Source organism: Xyrauchen texanus, chromosome 37 (genome assembly GCF_025860055.1).
Source record: "Xyrauchen texanus isolate HMW12.3.18 chromosome 37, RBS_HiC_50CHRs, whole genome shotgun sequence".
Taxonomy (NCBI): domain Eukaryota; kingdom Metazoa; phylum Chordata; class Actinopteri; order Cypriniformes; family Catostomidae; genus Xyrauchen; species Xyrauchen texanus.
In genome coordinates this window covers 27,451,462-27,473,294 of record NC_068312.1, presented here as the reverse complement: position 1 = coordinate 27,473,294, position 21,833 = coordinate 27,451,462, and the positions used below count along the sequence as shown (strand labels likewise).

At 38.5% G+C, this 21,833-nt stretch overlaps 1 protein-coding gene across 3 annotated transcripts in view; it reads right to left on the bottom strand.

Annotated features, from left to right (window-relative positions):
* The window catches only part of LOC127630476 (metalloprotease TIKI2), a 185,733-nt gene that overhangs the window by 79,504 nt on the left and 84,396 nt on the right, over positions 1 to 21,833 (bottom strand). For 2 of the 3 annotated variants that reach the window (XM_052108024.1, XM_052108023.1), the window contains exons 5-7: positions 18,551 to 18,641; positions 14,193 to 14,438; positions 13,120 to 13,984 (exon numbers count right to left, since the gene is read on the bottom strand). In XM_052108024.1, coding sequence (XP_051963984.1) covers positions 13,759 to 13,984; positions 14,193 to 14,438; positions 18,551 to 18,641 — 563 coding nt within the window. In that variant the 3' untranslated portion in view covers positions 13,120 to 13,758. Of the gene's footprint in view, positions 1 to 13,119; positions 13,985 to 14,192; positions 14,439 to 18,550; positions 18,642 to 21,833 lie in introns of those variants that run through there. The other variant, XM_052108026.1, reaches the window with a different exon arrangement.

The window sequence follows — 21,833 nt, the reverse complement described above, 5'->3', positions numbered from 1 at the left end:
AACAAGCAGTTATATAATGCGATGCCTGCTCTGTGCTCCAAAACAAGTTGCCCTATCAGCATACAAGAATTTATGCTCCAACCTAAGAAAACAAATTGCAGTAAGTTGGCACTTTGCCATAATTTTAATATAATGTTAACACATTGAAATTATGTGTTTTTCTTTTTATGCATTAAGTTGATAGTCAATTTTTCAGAAACAAGCTTGAAACGTTTGAGATGGAACATGATTGTATTTTATATGAAGTAAAAATTGCATTTGATGTTTATATGGCATTAAAAATTAACTACTCAAAATAAGAATAAAGTGTATTGATAAGAGAAATGCATAACCAGTATAGTGTTTAGTGCTGGATAGAAAGCTACACTGCTATCGTTCTGTCATCAGAATCCACATTGCTCATGGATTTTAGTCAGTGACATAAATAAATACCAGAATTGTATGAGCTTTTTTCTGCAGATTCAGGTGGAACCATTGCACTAAAATAGTCTGACAGTATTTTCTTCAGCACATTTCAGCAGCACTGTATAATTATTCACAATTATTGTATTGCATTTATGCCTTAAAAAATGCATGCAATCATGCGTTTTACAACAATTGTAGACTATTACATTTATTTCTGATTTGTTATATCTGCTCTGTATACATCTGAAATGATCTCATCATTTGGCAAAAAGGCTGCTGAGTACAGTACTTTTTTATTTAAAAGAAAATCCCATTTAAATGTACTAAAATAATTGTTAGAAAGAATCAGACCAAAATCATTAGAAGTAATTGGAACCTGAATCATCAAATTCCTTATGATAAAAATTATCCTCCCTGCCCAGCAGGTGAACAAAATCTATTTGCACTATTGTGAATTTTGCACAAAAAATGGCAAAAACAAGAGAATGTGAAAATGAAATTGGAGATTAATAGTAAAAATGGCTTTAATACTGACCTATCGCTTCCAGTGGTGGGCCATGCGTTTAAAGTCTAGGCCTTCAGTGTGATTCATGCCATAAAGAAAACACAGTTTCACAATGAATAAGATTATTACGTGTTACATCATACATTATGTTGCAGCTAACTAATAATACCAATTGACATTTTAAATACACATCCACACACAAAAGCCAGAACTTGAAACGACACTTAATGCTCAAGCAAGCCTAATTTGAACTGCAGCATGACTGTTTTGCAAAATGAACGTCTCACGGACAGACATTCAAAAATCATAATTTCTAAAGGTCTAAAGTACCTGGACAAATTATTTAAGAATGTTTGCGATTTATTTGTTGCTTGCAATAAATTTAGTTTCGTCAGGGTGCACAGTTACACTGTATTCCATTCAAGCTGGATGTGGGATATTCCTACTTGATATCTCTGACCATAAATGCATTCCATTCCCCGATATTTGGAACTGCAATGCTCCCGTTAGCTTAGCAGAGGTTTGACTCTCTTTAGAGATGTCTCCTAGCAACCCATTTACATTTACATTTATGCATTTGGCAGACGCTTTTATCCAAAGCGACTTACAGTGCACTTATTGCAGGGACAATCCCCCTGGAGCAACCTGGAGTCAAGGGCCCAACAGTGGCATCTTGGTGGTGCTGGGGCTTGAACCCCCAACCTTCTGGTCAGTAACCCTGAGCCTCAACCACTGAGCCACCACTGCCCCATGATAAACAATGCTGCAGCGCTAACATTTGTGCTTCAGGTGTATGATTGTCAAAAGAGATTATAATGTTTTATACACCTGTTTCAGCAGGTGTTTGTTAACAAGCTTTAATATCATGTAATGTGGAAATGAACTCATTTATCGTTATTACTTATAAAGTGAATGTTTATCACTTTGTTTATGTTTGTGTGACATCATGCCCCTGCATCTAGGCGAAATTGGAGTTGAGAATTTGTGCTCGAGCCTACAAAATCCGACTTTCCGAGTTGAATGGAACGCAGCACTACTTTTCAAAACTTGATCCGACACTTAATGCTATTCACTTGCACTGTTGAGGGATTGGAATACAGAAGGCCTGATGGGGTGGAGCGCAGACTCACATGCTGCTTTGGCTAACAAGCTCGGCTTTGGGCATGCGATTTGTGAAACAGTTGTCACACTTTGCTGGTAAGCATCAAGGAATAAATTCTAACTGGATAAACTCTTTGTTTTTCTGTTTTTGTTTGTAGATTAATTAAGAGTGGAAAGTGATTAAAAATACATAGGCAAAAAGGTGATTGAGAATGAAAGGATGAAAAATATTTATTTATTTGGCATTTTAGGCCAGCATAGAAGGCTTTGAGAAATCACCACTTATTGCTTCTGAAGACATTGATTTAACCACTGGAGTCATTTGGATTACTTTTATGCTCTCTTTGTGATTTTTGGAGCTTCAAAGGTCTGGCCACCATTCACTTGCATTGTGAGGACCAACAGAACTGAGATATTCTTCTAACTCTTAATTTGTGTTCTGCAGAAAAAAGGAAGTCATACATTCTGAGATGGCATAAGAATAAAATATGAGAGAATTTTCATTTTTGGGTGAACTGTTCCTGCAAGTTAATTTGTTTTAATTAAATTACTTTGGTTACAGATTTCTAAAACAATATTTATGTGAAATGCATTCAAAAGTGTAATTATGTTCAAATGTCCAGTATGCAGGGGCAGTGGACATCTGTGGCTTAACCCAGTTACATGCATGCATCATACACTGGATATACTTTAGAATATGTTTTGGCAAAGAGTTCATTTTGAAATGAAGTAAATCTTTCAATAAAGAAACTTTTCAGATCTACCAACGGCTTTATTCCACGACTATAGGCAATCATCTGCAAAACTCCTTTATAATACTGCTCAATGGTTTTATAATTTGTTATGGAACTCATTGAACACATTGGCTGTAGGTTTAAAACAAGTTATGACACCAAGCTGTTATTCCTTGAGTAATTAGGAACCTGCCTACAGAACATCCACAAATGATATTATATTCATCAACCAAAATGCATGACCACAAAGTGAGAAGTCCAACTCACTCCAAGATGTTAGGTTTACAAACAAAAGTACCGCATATGTAAGGTTTAACATGTGCACTGCTGCAGCCATTGATGACAGGAAAGTCAGTCCATTCCTCTCTTTTATTATTGTATGTTGATATTGAATCTTCTTATCAGCCACTGAATTTCAATCACATATTCAGTTTTATATAATCTATTCTTATTATAGACAAACACACACACACACACACACACACACACACACACACAGTGATTATATAAAAACGATCCTTTTCTGCGATATCCACTTTTGGTTTGATCTGATCTGGATGTTTAATTATAATTGGCTTCAAAAAGTAAGTATGTGTGCGTGTGTGCATGCGTGTGTGTTTTGGAAGACTGCGGCTGTGCGAGGGCTGGTTGGAAACTTCTCTAGCTTTTCTTCCTCACAAACAGAAATCATTGAAACATTTTTAAATGTAATTATGAAATATATAGTTGGCCCTTTACAGTTACAGGGCTGTTAGCAACAATTAGTTAGCCTCATTTGACAATGCATTCAATAAGTTATACAGTAGGTAGGCCTACTTACGTTACCCGAAGCAGCTGCATCTTGCTGTTGAAGTGCTGATTTTACTTCTTTTTTTCAAATGCCCATTTCAATATTCTAATAAATCTCCTCACCAAGACAAGTGCACTCCTAAGAACCATCTGTCTAAAGCCATCATGGTAATTACGTCCAAAAGTTCCAATCTCATTGGCCCAATCCTATGTAACTTATCGACGACTGGCCAGTTTACATGTCAGTCAGTACTTTTTATCTGAGTGGGCGGTTCTTGTCAGGAGTGAATGAATGTAAAATGGAGACAATGTTTGATGCGCAGCTGCTTGTGCTGCGCATCAAACTTGTAATTGGTACAAGGTTATAGAAACATTCAGGGCTTTTCCTGAAACATCCCGGGCTGAAGCCCAGTAAGCCCACCCCTGCGCCGCACCTGCCAGTATGTCTGTTTGCGTTTCCGTGACAGCTAAAGGTTCCGCGCCCCCGAACAAGTCATTGAAAGGGAAATGAGGGATGCTGCGTGTATGACTTGCCTGTGACAGTGAACAAGAAGGAAACAAATTTGTTGAGCAGAAAAACACTTTTTGTGAAAAGTGTTTTAGAAAGTTACTTAAAAGTACATTTATTAGTAATGTGATTACTTTTTCGATGAAGTAATTAGTAAAGAAATCTGATCGTAATTTAAGAGAAGCAATTAGTGGTTTGTAGTAGGTTGTGGTTGATCGGTTAGGTTTTGATAAGGGGTTCGGGTAAGGGCATAATATTAATAATCATGTCCTTAACACCTAGTGTGTAAAACTCATGCTTGCTTCCGCATTAGACATCGGGGCATTTGCACGTGATGAAATCATACAAAATCATACAAAATAGCCAACTCGTAAAATATGTACAGATTTTCATGAGACTGGGTTGTAGATTACCTTTCAGGAGTAACTTACCCAACACTGGTAACAATGCATTGTCCATTGAAAGTGGTGTGTGTATATGTTTGTCAGAGCTGTTTGCTTATTCTCTGTCTGGTTTGTGGCCTTTGACCACATTAAGTTCTTCATTATCATGACTGCTCTTATCATCTCAAATCAGACATTCAAGAGCAAGCACGACATAAACATGTTTGTCTATAAAGTGAAAGAGGGAGACAGAGAGAGACTGTGAAAGAGTGAATTAGATGAAATAGATGAGAATAAGATGAAAGAATAAAATTAAGGTGGAGTGAAATAGGGGTACATGAGAGTCCCAAAGAAAGCCATGGATAGAAGGAGCTCCTAAGGTGAGAGGAGAAGACAGGGATAGATGAAGAAGAACATGGATGGAGCTTCATTGAAGCTTATGGTGCAGTTCCTCATTTGTCCTCTAGTTTAAAAAGGAGGCATAGTCAGCCTTTGGCAAACAGAATGTTTTTATGAGATGGCACTGCAATTACCCGTTACCTTGACTGTCTTCATTTTAAGAGCTGGTCGGCCTTGGGGTTACCTGGATACACCTGGGGGGAGGTGATAAAGGGCTTAAGTCAATGGAGTCAATGAGCTCAAATTAAACCCATCCCAAGTTAGTCTCCACTTTCTCCATCATTGTGTCGGAGGCCTATTACCCTGTTTGTCTCCAGGCCTCTCGGTTAAGGACAAATGCCCTTGCTTTGTCCTTAACCGAACTGCCTGTATCTTTAGCTCAAGATGAATGCAGTCTTCATGGTGTGGGCAACCCCTGCTGAATAACTTGCACGACAATATAAATTTGAAGAGATATCAAGCAGGTGAAAATATGTGGTAACTCAGCCGTGAGTGCTAAAGATTACCATCTGTTAAGCTTAAGATATGCATTTGCTTGTGTGTGCATGAGTTTGTATGCATGCATGCATGCAAGTTTGTGTGCGTTTGCATAGTGAGCATTTAACTTCAGTTTGCAGACAATAGCCTTACAAGCACACAAACACACATGCACATGCCCCCCCCCCCCAAATTTAATCCAGGCCCATTTGACCTCCACCTTCCCTATGACCTCTAGCAAACTCTCAGGCGAGATGAAGGCTACGGTTAGTGTGTGTGTCCCTTGATGTCTGACTGAGAGTAAACATTGATGGTCAAACACACATCCCCTTTTTCCTTCACTCTCTGTCCGACTACTCACCTCCAGACTGCCTCTATTTCTCAAGCACCTCTCCTTCTCCCATCCAACACCCACTTTGAAAAATGAAACTAAATGTTTTATGGCTGTTTTAATTTATGACCTAATTCCTCTGGCTAATTTGAATATCTGGAAAACTATTCTTATTTAAATATTACCTCAAGCTTGGTAATGCTCTTCTCCCTGGGAGATTTTAACTGCATCCTTTAAACAGTTTCCTTTGCAAACTATCTAATAGTTAGCTGTTCTCTTTTATGAATTGTCTATCATTATCCAGTATGAGCTTTGCTTTGTGGTCACTAAAATAATCAAATATATGCTTATGAAAATTTTGTATTCATTACAGGGAAAGTATCTTGTGGTAAAGTCATATTTGTTTCTCTCTTTCCCCCCTTTCGCTGCCTCCGTAGAAGCTTTCATGTGTGTGTGTAATTATCGGCTATCATTATTGTGTTGATTCTCATCGTTGGAGCATCAAAGCATTGGATCACTGCATGCAGTGAAGCTTACAACTATTTTCCGCTCTTTCTCTCACACTCTCTTTAAATCTCTCTTATTATTTATTAATTTATTTATTTAGAATAAATTTGTTAGCGTCTGTTTTTGAGTGCACTCTCTCAAGCTGTTGTCGGTATCAAAGAGAGCTCGTGAAGTGCCCCTTGTTCATGAATAAATGAATCGTTGAAACATCCAGAAAACCTGTGAACCACAACATACTCACTTCTCTCTTTCTTTTCCTCTTCCAGCCTATCACTCATCCCATCTCCTCTCCAAACACACTTTCCCTGGGTGGCAAAATATTTACCCCAGAGTGTGGCGTTACAATGTCTACGAGTTTACAAACTCTCTTTTTTCTTTGCAGTTTTCACAAAATCTCATGACATTTTTTACATAATTCACGAGTTGGCTATTTCATATGATCTCACACGATGTTGTTCACATAAACTTGTACGACTTCATCACGTGCAAATTCCCAGATGTCTAATGCGGAAGTAAGCACGAGCTCCGTGCACAAGGCGTTAAGGACAGACTAATATTATGCCCTTACCCAAAGCCCTTATCTTAACTTAACCAATCGGTACAGTGTGCAAACATTGCAAACTTGGTTTTTGCTCTGATATGCATTTTCAGCTGTGACACCTTATATAGACAGCTGTATGCCTTTCCAAAATCATGTCCAATCAATTTAATTAGCCACAGGTGGATTCTGTTTGTCATAGCAAAGGATCTAAATACTTATGTCAACGTGAAATAGCAGTTTATATATATATATATATATATATATACATGTTTTCAAAATGATCAAAATCAGCTTTGCCATTATGGGGTAGTGTAGATTGGTGTGGAAAAAATATTTAATGCATTTTAGCATAAGGTTGCAACATAAAACATAAAAAAAAATTAAGGGGTCTGAATAATTTCTGAATGCACTGTATATCTGTATAACAATACAAATGTATTATTTTATATAAAGAGAGATTTTACTGTAAAAAAAATTAAACAGTAACCATTAATTAGGTAAAATTAATCCAGCATATTGTCAATATAAGTTGAGATGTTGGGTTAAAATGTGTAACCCAACTTGCTGGGTTAGTTTAATCCAACATGTGTTCTGTCCAATATTTACCTAGCGCTGGGTTGCCAATTGGGTTACATTTAAAATTTAGAGTGTTGAAAAATAAAACTCTTAAAAACTCTTATTCTACCACAGCTCTCTACATTCCAAAAATACCTATAATATTGTTTTATCACAAAATATATTATTGTGCTATAATTTGACTATGCAAGTTTTCTGTTGCTCTGTATTTGTGTGGGTGTCATACAGAGTAAGGCCCAAGCAAAACAACCACCTGTTTTTATGCAATATTTTGTAATTAGTAAAGCTCCATGAAATACACTTTGTTAGTTTCAGTAATATTTCAATTACATTTACATGTAATAGCCTAAAAACTGCAAAGTGTTACTAGAACAGCCACATTGAATATGAAGGCAGTAACAGGGATTTAAGAAATGAAAAAGCAAAGTTTCCCGCTCCAAGGCGCCATTTATTTATTTGAAAATAGAAAATAAATTAAGCAAAAAATACATAAATAAATAAAATAGAAATACAATTAAATTTTACACGTGCTCCACGTATTGGTGTGTTTTTATAGACCAGCTTAATTATTACTTATTTTACTTAAGAGAAAACTGACAATTGAACTATAAAACTGATATTTTTTAAATCGTAATTACATTGTAATACCGTACTGTGAGGTAAATATTTTGCTGCCTCTCCATATCGAAATTTTTTTCATATTTAATTATTTATTCAGTAAAATTTCAACACACTCTCACAGCAAAATCGTCAGGATTCATATGACTTTTCTAAATTTTGCTAATTCGTTTGATATTGTGCGACTGCACTCATTTGAATTCCTACGACTTTCTCTACAACCAGTGATGTCACTGGACATCATTTCCATCTAATATGTGACAATTACTTGCTTCTGTTACACACAACAGCTAAACAGATTTGGAAAGGCATACACCTGTCTGTATAACGTCTCACAGCTGAAAATGCATATCAGAGCAAAAACCAAGTCATGAGGTCAAAGGAACTGCCTGAAGAGCTCAGAGACAGGATTGTTTCGAGGCACAGATCTGGTGAAGGCTACACACATTTTTTTGGCTACATTGAAGGTTTTCTAAGAGCATAGTGGCCTCCATAATTCTCAAAAGGAAGAAGTTTAGAACAACCAGGACTCTTCCTAGAGCTGGTCGCCCGGACAAACTGAGCAATTGGGGGATAAGGGCCTGGTAAGAGAGTTGACCAAGAGCCTGATGGTCACTCTGGTTGAACTCCAGAGATCATGTGTGGAGATGGAATAAACTTGCAGAAGGACAACCATCACTGCAACACTCCATCGATCTGGGCTTTATGGCAGAGTGGCCAGATGAAAGCCTCTCCTTGGTGCAAGACACAAAAAAGCACCTAAAGGACTCTCAGACTGTGAGAAATAAGATTCTCTGGTCTGATAAAATGAAGATTGAACTGTTTGGCCTCAATTCCAATCGTCATGTCTGGAGGAAACCAGGAACGCTTATCACCTGTGCAATACCATCCCAACGGTGAAGCATGGTTGTGGTGGTAGCATCAAGCTGTGGGGGTGTTTTTCAGCAGCAGGGATTGGGGCACTGGTCAGGGTTGAAAGAAAGCTGAACGCAGCAAAATACAGAGATATCCTTAATGAAAACCTTGTCCAGAGCACTCAGGACCTCAGACTGGGCCGAAGGTTCACCATCTAACAGGACAATGACCCTAAGCACACAACCAAGACAATGCAAGAGTGGGTTGGGGATAACTCTGTGAATGTCCAGCCAGAGCCTGGACTTGAAAATAGCTGTCCACTGATGGTCCCCACCCACAGGACAGAGCTTTATAAAAACCATTATGTCTATGGAAAGTCCCCATAAAACATGGAAACACAACGTGTGTGTGTGATACTTCAAATGTGAGGAACAAATAGGCTGACATTTAAGATTAAATGACTTGCGTAATGATCACTTTTCTATTTTCTAAAGACACTATAATGGAATACTGCTGTCTGATTTTAGTAAAGGGTGCAATACAAATGCACATATTATTCTGTAAAGTATATAGATGAAGCACAGATTTGTATTATCCTGAAAGTAATGTAGTCTGCTTGAAGATAAACAATAAATAAGACACTGACAAATCATCAGTAGTCTACAAATGTAATACATATCAGGTTAGACTATCCAGAATTTTTATAAAAATATTAAAAAGCGAGATGATATGTTAACTCAAGCAATCCAGACTGGAAATGTAAACCATTAGGGACCGAATGTGTGTTACATTTGAAGTTCAATATATTTGTATTCAGCACTAGTACAAATGTGCAAGAGAAAGTGAAATCTAATTTTATCAAACAGATAAGACATGCAACACACACTTCAAAAATGGGAAAAGGTGTCTGTTGTTTCAGTCAGTCATAGGTCTGTATAATTTCACTTATTTACAGTAACAACAAGAGGTTGCTATCTACCTGATTCATATTACCTTGGATGTAATGATTAAACACTCTGAAGGTGGAGAAATGTATCGTATTTGTGTTTTACTGTATATATATACTCTGTGTGTGTGTGTGTGTGTGTGTGTGTGTGTGTGTGTGTGTGTGTGTGTGTGTGTGTGTGTGTGTGTGTGTGTGTGTGTGTGTGTGTGTGTATATATATATATATATATAGCCTACATTGGTAAATATTCAGCTATTTTTGATCTCACAATCTTTTAACAGACATATAGAAATATATATTTTATTTAGTTATTTAATACTTATCGACAACTAAATTTTTTATTTATTCTTTGCAGACTTGCAGTTAATAAATGTAATTTGCCCATATCATTATGAAATAAGGTAGGCCTACTTGATGAAACTTGCTGTTGGGTGAAGGATCCAATTTACTGATTAAGTTGATCTTTTCTTCAAAACACATTAATGAAACATTATTATTAGTATCCCTAATATATTTTTTTGTGTTTTCACATTGTTGTTGTCACAGCTGTTTATAATGACTTTTGAGCTGTTTCCATTGCTTTGCGATTGTCAAGGAGAGAGGTGGATTACATCAACACTCGTTTGCTCTTCCTTACATTCCCAGATATCATCCTCAAATTTTGCCACCTTGAGACCTGAATTTCACAACCTGATTTATATTTTATTTTATAGGTGAATTTACTCAAAATATTGAAACTTATATAAAATTAACAGCACAATTTTTCGATAACATCAAATTACATTCAGTATTTTTTTCAAGATCATGAATTCACAGGCTTTTTCAAATTCAAGTTCTGGTGATAAAAAATTGACGCCATACACATCTGCTGTAGTCGCGTCACTCGCTTGACTTGATCACGTCGCTCTCTCTTAGACATCGGCTGTGTCTCGTTTGGAAGGATGCGTCCTCCAGAGGTCGCATTTGTCGGCCGCATACGTCATAGAGGCTTTTATTTATTTATTTTTTACTGCTTTTTATATATTGTCAGTGCCTTTTATGTAAATGCACTTACATTTATACAATTGTTAAGCTTTTTTTTTGCATTCCCAATAATAAAACAAATATATATATATATATATATATATATATATATATATATATATATATATATATATATATATATATAAAATTTAATTAAAAAATGAAACGAGATGATGGCTATGCGGTCTATCCGGAGGACGCATCCTCACAACCGAGACACAGCTACTGTTTCCGTCTGCATTTGTGCATATAAACATATGCACAATACACAATAAACACAATAAACATAACAATTCTCAAGAGCAATTTTTGAAGGGGACACCAAAGGGTTTTTTGTTGTTGCCCCGTTTGCATTTGTATTATTTTATTTCTTAAACAATTATTTTAAGAATATATCATTATATTATTTACAATACACATATTTCAATGATATTTTGGGGGACAACCCTCAGATAGGGGGTCCTGACTCCCCGACCCTATGAGTGAGGTTAATATAGATGCAATAATGTTTATTACATAGACATTTCTTTTGAAGGGACTAAAATAAAATAAAAGCACTCATTTGAAATAATTTAGAGTAGAAACTTAAATTCCCTGTGATTTCTGAGGAAGTCGTTTCGATGACAGTCCCCCGTATTAACAAAGACGCTCTCTTGTTCTGTGTGTTCTATAACGTGGCCCTGACTTTTTATCAAAAGGAACATAATATGTATTTATATTTGAAAGACCTTGAGTTGATATCTATTGTTTTTTCTTCTTCTCTACTTCAAATCAGAAATACTCTAGATACATTTCCAGAAAGCATCCGAAGGTCACAAATAAAACTATACAGACAAACAACATTCAGGAAATAATATTGATACAAATAAGCCTAGTTTAATTTAATTATAATTTAAATGTTCTGGCAGAAGCTGTTTTGATATTAAACACTCTCAGCATCTTCCTAATTTGTAAAGGTGCTGAAACCGTTAGGCAGTAATCCTTGGGCCTTAACCTTGGACCATATGACCGTGGAAAGGGGGGGGCTTTAAAGCCAATGGGGTCCTGGAGGTGTGTGGGCAAAGTCAGGCCTACCGCATTATATGCTTTAACATGTATAGCAAATCCAGCGCGGTTAAACAAACTTAACCTTCATTTGTGAAACGGTGCAACTCAAAGGGCAGAAAACGACTTGTGAAACTAATTACCGTTCGGAAAAAGCAACAGAGAGAGAGGGAGAGAGTGAGAGAGTGGAGGAAAGAACAGAAATCATTTAAGATGAAGAGGCATTTTTAATGAGTTTGCTCAGACATTGATTTTCTGCAGTAATCTTTTATTAATATGCAGTGGGCGTCCTGTCCCCAAGCCCAGGGAGGGGTCACAGCCTGTCAGGGCCCCTACTCCCTCAAATAACACCCCAAAGCCCAGGGAAAATGGTATTTTAGCGAAGGCAAACATTGTCCTGTCTTGGCTTAAGGGGCGAAATAGCTGTTTGTTTTAAAACTTGTTCCTCTCTAAGTATGGTGCCTTTTGAAAGACCGACAGGACGTCAATAGATGAAAAAGTCTATTTTCACAAATTGATTTGATTTAATACTTTAGTTTTGAAATCGCAAGTCCTTTCAACTTTGCTCAATGGCGGTAGCCTATTTACGTTTTGATTGTGATTGATTAAAAGAAGGGCAAACATATTTATAAATATGCTATATGGAACAATTAAGAGACAAAAGCCACCAAAGTTAGATCCATGTTTTTTTTTTGTTTGTTTGTTTCATGATTTTCTGTTATAATAATAGGCACGTGTACATTCTTTTTAAAGAAACAACAACGCTGTGGTAAAGCTATCGATTAATTTTGGTGGCATTTATTTATTTCAATATGTAGGCTATTATTGTAACCAAATGTATAACTTTAGGTTACCCACAAGGAAGCATAATTTGATATGTGCACAGGCATTAAGTCAGTAGATTTTGAGTAGGCTATTTTCGGAGCTTTAAAAAAAAAAAAGAGAGAGAGAGAGAGAGAGAAAGAGCGCATATTACGTGTATGCCAATTATTCGAATTAAAAACTACTGTAGGTTCACATTGCATTTTAAAGGAAACGTTCAGTTGCAAGGGTAATGTCCGCCACCTAGTGGCTCATTCAGGATGGGTAGATTACACTGAAAGAGTGCAATTTTTAGATTAGAACTGAGCAATTTTTTTTTTATGTCTAGGATAATATCAGTCAGAAAATCTCCTTTTATTCATATTTAATAAACTACTTTATTTATAATTTTAAACGATAATATAATAATCCCTTAACCACAGCAGGGGAAAGTTGATTCGGAAATATGTCTACTTGTAACACCAATAGGGGGCAGTATGCATTCATATCTTCGTCACGCGAAAAACACCCAAATACAGTTAAAACACAAAGGAAGTATTTTTTCATAACTTTGTTACCTTTAATAATTGAGAAATACATGAAAAATAAACTCTTCATGAAATAATAAATATAAAATTTCTGTATGAACAAATGCACAATTTACAAAACAATGTCATCTCTGTGAACTATTTAAGTTATTGCATTATCTTTCACCAACCATTTTACATTATAACAGTCTCTATTATATTATTTAGGTGTTAGGCTCGATACTGATAATTTGGTATATTTTCTATCGCCCCATTTCACTCGTTTGAAAAAAATAAAAACTTCTTCACATTCTTATTTTGCTGTCTGCTTTGATTGGGCAATAGAGACCAGTCACATGTCTATTCACATAATGGTACAATAACTCATTAAAGCTGATTTTTACATTCAGAGAATCAGGTTTGAACATAGTCATAACATAACTTTAAAACAATGTTCTTATTTATTTCTGTTATATACGACTACCATTCTGCCAGATGTAACAAATAGAAAGTGCTCACATTTGTATACTGTTACACAATGCGGCAACAGCATTGTAGTATTTATTTATTTAAAGGCAAAAACCCCAAATTGATCTAAGCAGTACTACCATTTACTTTGTCCACAATGGTAGTGCACCTCAGAAGAAAGTCTGACTAGAGATGGGTTATATGCCTCCAAAAAACTCCTCAGGAAGTGAAAAGCAGTTGTGAAATGAGACAGGCCAAAAGGCAAGTCAGCGAATATCTTGGGTTTGGAACAGAAAAGTCAAGTGCACTGGGGGTTGTGAGCTGGCTGGGGGTCTTCAGTCTGTCTCTGAGCTGAGTTCTTCTTTGCTGTTGTTTCTGGCGTGTTAAAGAAGGCTCCACAGTCACATAGCCATTGGTTATCCTAATTTTGGGATGTGCAGTTGTGCTATGGTCAAGACAAAAACAAAAATATGTATTAATAAATAACCAAACTGGCATTGTCATTCAAAACAGCTATTTAACTATTTGAAGCAACATTACTGAAGTGTAGATGAAATAAAAAGAAACGGAACTGTTTCATAAGGGAAAAAAAGAGAATTTAGTAATTTAGAATTTAGTGGTAATTTAGTTTCTGGTATTCATTGCATCCTCACCTGTCTCCTATGCGCACCCATAGATCACTGAACAGCCGTGCTCGACTGTGTGCATGATGGGTTTTACGAGGACGCTTATGCCGGCCAAACTCTTCTAGCTGACTGAGGCTGTCTGGCAGCAGCATGTGGGAGAGTTCTTCCTGGCTGGTCTCCTCAAGCTCAGGGGGCCTTGATGTCCATTCCATTGCTGGCTCTGAGCTTCCTTCAGTGGTAATCACAGTGGTACCCTCCACTTCAGACCAGCTCCTTGGATGAAAACATGTTGAGCCCAAGTAATAAAACTTTTGGCATGAAGTAATGTTTTATGTGATGCTCTCAAAGTCAGCAATCAGCATATATATATCAATACAGTCATAATTTTTTAAAGATTGTTTTTTAAGATAGAGGAATGTTCTGAGTTCAACACAAGTTAAGTATAATTGAAAGCATTTGTGTCAATGTTCATTACCACAAAAAAGGATTTTGACTCATACTTTGTTTATTTAAAAAAGAAAATAAAAAAATGGTAGTTAAAGTAAGACACTTACAATGGAAGTGAATGGGTCAGGCCAAAAAAAAAAAAACATTGTTTAAAAAGTATATTCACAAGACGTTAACATTATTTGTTAGTTAACATTTAGTGTGATAAAATCGCTTGCTGCAGTGCCGGTAAACACTGTTAGAGATTTTGTCACACTAAATTCATGTTAACATGTAAGAAGTTTACATTTTGTGGCTTTACTTTTGAAATGGTGTATATTTTTACATTTACAGACTGACCCCATTTACTTCAGTTGTAATTGATTTACTGTAACCTCGATTTTTGCATAAACCAGGGACGAGTTGAACTTATTTTCTATAATAATCATTCAATTGAGTACTCAACTTTGGATTGAACTTAACTTGTAATGAATTGGGACCAATCCGTAAAAATGGAACACGAGGGGAGTTCTTCTCTTTGAAAATGGCAATTATTTTTTAACATTCGTTTTGGTGATGCTAGTGGTGCAGAAATGACCCACTTAAAAATAGTTTATTCATATATGTACAGGTTATTTTAGAACTGGACAATACCAAGAGACACTAAGATTGGAGTGTTTAAAAAAAAAGCCCTGGCTTGGTGTGAGTGTGTCTGTGTGTGTTTCGGAGTGTCTTTGGACTTCAAACGCGCCCATATCAACTTTCAGCTTGCAAAGAATTTACAAAGAGCCAAAATTGCCAGTAAGGTCAAAGTAACAATCTCATAGTCTAACGCTCTCTTACTGTATATGTATATGAAACACTTGTGATTTTTGTTTCATCATGTTTAATATAGAATTTGGAACATTTAGACATTGGGATGTAGAATGAAGCCCACAGCAAACTCCTGTTTTGGCCTTTTACCGTACTGTACCAGTAGGGCGTAGTATTGCCCAAGATAATGTCTCTGTTCGCTCTTGTCTTCACCAGCTGTTGAGTGCCCACTGGGGTCTTCCATTACAGTAAACATGAGCCAAAGCCACACGCACTGGGTAACCATGATGATATTTGTCTTATGGTAAACCATCCTTCATTCCTATTTGCTACCTTGTGGTCAGGTCAACCAGCTGTGTTTAATGTGTCCATAAAGCATTTTTTATTTCTCTCATAATCACCCAAATGTGCACCACAAACACACTACAGGACTAGTTGAGCCTCATGTTTGTGGTTCATTAGCTATTAGTAAACATCTGTCTAGCTGCCATCACACATAGTTTTATTTGCCCGTCATATCACCTCATTTTTCCCTTTACAGTGGAGACTGAAATAGAGCGGGACAGATGGAGAGAAAGTGAGAGGAAGCCTGAGAATGCTGCAAGGGTTTGTGTTTCGAAAGCACAGTCAGTCCTTCATTCAGGCGGTCCATCCAGCTGTCAGCTTGTTACCACAGCCACTGTCATCATCTCCAGCAATCTTAGAACTTGCACTCGTTCTTTCTGCCTCTCCCACTTCCAGCACCATTGTGTGCCAGGGAAAATAGCTTGCATTAAATTTGCAACAGGAGCTTTTCAAATGATAGATGTTTGCTGTTGTGGCGGTTGTCGGGTGCTGTTTGAGTATAAACTGCCTTTTTGGGACCATTTGCCCACTTGGTGCTCTAATTTTTCTATTTGCGCCTTTGTTTTGACTGGGTGTCGGAGCCATTACAACAGCTATTTTAATGATCACAAACTACACAGCCTTTGGATCACCTCTTTTCAGCCCCCTGGAGGCCTGTTGAGTAATGGTATGAAAATGAAGAGAGGGGGGTGGAGGGGGGTGTTGCCTTTGTGTGAGCATGCACAGCACCCCTCTCTAAAAGACAAATGGGTGAGGCCTACAGGCCATCTGAGTTGGCAGAGCACAGGTCTGGCCCACCTCATCATGGTTGGTGGGTGGAGATCAAAGGCACAGTTTAACTCTGTTTGCAGTTTAGCACAATAAGTGGAATATCCTCCCGATGAATTACAATGTGCTAGGGGTTTCTATGTGGTGAACTACGATGCATTGGTGATCTGTGTATGTAGTATGCAGCATTATATTCTGCTCAGTGGAGGGTTTGTTGTTTAACAACTTCATAATTATTATGTGTGTGTAGGGGAATTGGCACAGAGAGAAAAGGAAATAGAGGAAGACATAAATAAGGATACTAAATCTAAATGTGGGACAAAGCGAAGGAAAGCGATGTCTTTTGTGAGAGAACCATGCTGCCCAGCAAAGGCAAAACAAAATAGGTTATGACCAAAATAGGGTTTCTTAGATCTGTGATTCCCAACCAGTGGTATGCATTCCCCAGGGTCTACATAAGCAGATTCCAGGGGGTACTCAAAGATAATATTTTTTGTGCTTTGTTGAACCTATAAAACAAAATGTATGACTTGTATAAATTAAAATGAGAGGAATAAGGGATGGGTAAAAAGATAGATTATCTGATTAATCGCAATCTTCATTTGAGTCCTCCCTGTATGGATTCTTAAAATCTCAAGATTGATCTTTTACTCTATGCAAAATTCAGCAGTATGTTGAGAGTAAAAGTTTCGTTTCACTCGTTCTGTTAAATTTGTTCAAAGTTGAGATCCCTTTTAATACACTTTCTATTCTTTACAGTCAATTGTTGATCAAAAGAAACATTTAATTCTAAAAAGAGGAGCTGTGCCACTTCACTATTGTTAATACGCACTCAACCAAAATACTTCAGAGACGCTCGCTGGACTGCAAGTATTCTCTTAAAGGACTTGATAGTATGGAATAACATGCACTAAACATGCGTGATAGATTAATTTCTCTTTGGCATAAGCCCTGTCCTTCGGTTCAGAATCACAATTCTCGCTCAAACCATCAGATCCTGTTGGAAGGCAATGACAGCAGGGGAGAAGAACTTACCCCTACAGCAGGACGGGACCTAAACTGGTGGTGGTGGGTGAAAGCTATGAGTTGTACGACATAGGCTAGTTCATGATTGGATGAGATGTCGGAACTGAATGAATGAATAAATGATGTAATGTAACTGCGAGTCCTCTGTGGGAACTATAGCTTACACTTCCATTTGTCATTGGGACAGTACCGTTTTAGCGCTTCTACATATCAATGTAAATAGTAACATGTACAAATTATGCATTTATATAATAAACATGTACATATTTATCTATATATGTTCTAAGATTAGAAGTTAGAAGGTCCCCTGTATAATTACCAACATTTATTTTATATGTAAGCAAAATGGACATTATAACTGAAATATACAGTACCTAATTGTATTGGAATCAAAAAGAAAATACTGTTGGTACATATCTTTGGTTTTGTGTCGATGAAGGGGTATTTGAGCCTTATTGATGGTGTTGTGTATTTAAGGCAAAAAAAAAAAAAGTTGGCAAACACTATGAATATGATCTTTTGCATTAAAGTCAGGTTTGGCTCAAATATGCTCAGATTAAAAGAAAACATATTGTGCATTTATAATGCACATATGGCTGGACAATCAAAACATTTAAATGCCATTTTCCTCAGGGCTGAGTAAAAGTATGAAATGTCCAATTAAACACTCTATTACTTTAGTTTTGGTTGTGTGGACTACAATTTCTTTACAATGAATAGCAATTGACCTGTATAATTTGTGCCCTGTTATTATTTTTTCATAGTGTTCTAAATTTGAAGGTTCCTTGTATAATTTACAGCATTAGATGAGAAAATGTATTTCATACGTAGGCAAATGTATGAATCACTCTAATGTGAATCAGAACCAAATCCGTATCAGAATCGAATCAAATCAGGTACCCAGCCCTTATTTCTCTCAGTTTCAATGTTGGCATAGTTACTGCAGTTTGCCAGCATGAACCACAAAACACTGCAGAATGAATCTTAGTGGGTGTTTGTTAACTCACTGTGTGATGGGCACTTGTGCTGGCGTGTGCTCCACCTCATAACCCTCTTGTCGCAGAATATCCAGCACACTGTTGTTGCCCAGGAAATGACCTGCACCAAACAGGAAACAAGGAGCAGTCATATTAAAAAGGTCAAAAAGCTGCTGAAACGATACATCTCAGGTGGGTATGTACAAACACAAAGATCAGGCAGAAACTGTAAATGCATTTGGTCATGGGCTGGGGGGACACTGTCTCAAGAACCCTCCCTTTTTTATGTTGGTTTTGTTCTTGATCTTAAGGTGCACATATTCCTGAAGAATGAGGCCATATCACACGCCCCGTGCTACTGCCTCTCCGCCTTGGCTCTCACGTATAATGCACTCATAATTCCTTCACTCTTGAGACATCAAACACACGCGCTCCAGCACCACGCTGATGAAAGCTGTTTCACTTCTCAGCGCAGGCGATAATCTTGTGTCACTCAACCCAGCAATAAGCACAAATACAGCCTGACCTCATCGCCTCAGCATGCTCCATGATCTTATTAATGGCATGCTGAAAATCTTCAAGGCTGTCTATTTTCATTCTTCTTTATTATCTTGCTGATCACTCATGAACATAGGGTGGGAGAGGGGCTTGAGACACTTTCTTGGCCACAAAGTTCAAAGGCTGCTAGGGCAACTGGCACAGAGCATGAAGAAGCTACCGCTGAGCGTTGGTCAGATCAGATGGCCAGATTATGCAACTCACAGAGGCACCTCGGACCTTGGTGTGGTAGGAAGGAACAGGCAGCCCATTGAGGCCTGTCCCGTTCTGTACCTCACCCCATATTCTGATTCATACATATGATTTCAGGCACCTAAATAACCCTGCTAGACAGAGAAAGTAGTTACTGAAGGAAAGGTAGGTTACTGGAGGAAGTAGTTAGCTTAAGTTTCAGGCTTGGTGAACTGTGGGTGGTCACCTGGCTAAATGATAATCGCGTAGCCATAGCTACTAAATTAAATAACCACTGAACACCTGTAGAGGTCTTTTCTTCTGACAATGACTCATCCTAGACCTAGTGCTTTCAAGCTACATCCAGCAAACCTGTCACAGTACTTTAACCAGTTCTTACTCAGATTGCTATGCATTTTAGATAGACAGAGAGAGAGAGAGAGAGAGAGAGAGAGAGAGAGTTAGCTTGAATATGATCAGATTCAAGCATATTCAGATTTTATTTTATAATAACTATAAAATATTGTAATAAGCATTTTTATATTAATTGTTTATATGTGTGTGTGATCCTTCGTTATTGAACCATGACCTTGGTGCCCACACTCTTTTATTTAAACTACAAGAACACTTGGCCCACATGTTGTGAACATGTTAGAATAAGACTTTTCTTAAAGACTCTACTTGAATTGTCTGCAAAGAAGCAGGGGTATCCTCCAAAGAATGAATCAGCCTGCACTAATATCTCACTCTGTTTTTCTTTAAGCATCCACACCCAAAACGCTGGCATGCAAAAATAAATACACCCACCCAGAAACAAACAAAACAAAACCAAACTCCATACACAGACTCACTCACCGACAAGAGATCCAGTTCTCCCAAAGCTGATACAATTCAGCATGTGTATTTTTGTGGTGTTTATTTTGTGACCACAGTTGGTATATTCTGATTACCAAGAACAAACTGACATTAAGAAGTCCTGAAAACACAGCAGACACATGCAGCAATAACATGCCTCAAATCCATTTGAGGCTTAGCAAAAGCACCTGGCTTTTCGCTCTACAGTAGTTACACCCAAAGTCCTCTTCCCAACCATCCCTCTAAGAGAGAGACTTGCAGAGACCAAGACAGGTGCAGGTCTTTCTTCTGTCTAACACAGGTGGAATGAACTGACAGTCCACCTGTGTTAGACAGAAGAAAGAACAGTTGTTACTAAATATGATTCATGTGGTACTGCCATAGTTTGAATTGGAATATTTGTTTTTTAGGTTTGCAATTTGCAATAAGGTTGCATACGTTCACGTTTGTTAACACAGTAAGGGCTGTAGAAACCCTTCTTTATCTCGGCTGGAGGGACAGGCGCTATTGGGTCCTTGAGTAGCAGAGTTGTAATCTCTGTACGTAAAGTGCTGGCATTTTCGCCGTGCATTGAAGTGGAGCGAATACCACAGAGACAAGGCAGGAGCCTGGCAAATTTAATCGCTTAGCCGAGTGGGATGGTCCTGGTCAACCACCACGATGGGTTGGACAGCGAAAGCCATGTGCCCAAGCTCCATGCGAGGGGCACTAAGAGGACGATAGTTTTTGATGTACCGGTTGGAGCTTCGCAGCGGGGGAGTAGGTAATAATACGTCGGGAGGCAAAAGCGCATCCCGAGGCTTGGGTGCTGAGAAAAGACTCAAAGCACTTATCTTGCTCTGCGCACCCAGCAGGGGGTGGGTAAGAGACTGAGGAGGAGGTCCTGTGAAGATGTCCTCGGAACTCATCTGCACAGGCCCGTGGGGGATGGGCAATTGCTGGTCCGAAGGTGAAGTAACAGCGTCCGGGAAACCGAGACTGTGGTTTTTTTGGTGCCAGGGAGCCTTGAGAACGGCGCACACCGGCTAGATTACCCAGGAAGTGAGGAAATCGCTCTTTTATTAACATGTGGTATTGCAGTCCAAAGGGGGTGCGGCAATGGAAAATAAGGAAAACAAGGATTTTCTTCCTGACCCTCCACCGAGGGATGGAGCGGTCTTGGTATCAGGTCCGGAGCGAACGCCTGACTCCCTGGGTCTTCTGTCTCAGGAGTGCTTAGGAGCCTTCTGGGTCCTAGAGGAAGTCCTGGAAACGGGACGTGCGCCACTTGCGAGGCACTCGACGCTGGGGCTGAGAGCTGGGCCCAGGTTGAGGCGGAGCTGCCTGATGCTTGGAAGAAGCTGCAGGGGGATGCCCTCGGTGGGCAGACGGGGCGCGGACCTGCCTCACGCTCACGGCGGCCCGGGAAAGCATAGCGGACATCTGCACATCAGCCTCAGACTGGCCGAGCAGACCTGAAGGTGGCAGCCCAGACGAGTCATCAGCACCAGATGACGCTTGGGGTCCGAGGGAGACAACGGACTGGCCATGAGGCAAGCCGGTCTTGCGTCGGCTCGGATGGAAGCAAACGAGAGTGCTGGGGTGGCAGTTGGTTTCGTGGGGAATTACCCGGTGAAACCAAGCTCGTTGCTCTCCCCAAATCGCCGGCCGCACCACTGCACAGCGTGCAGAGAAGGAGAAAGCCACTGGAAATGCGCCGTAAGATCCAACAGAAGTGTTCTGGCAGAGT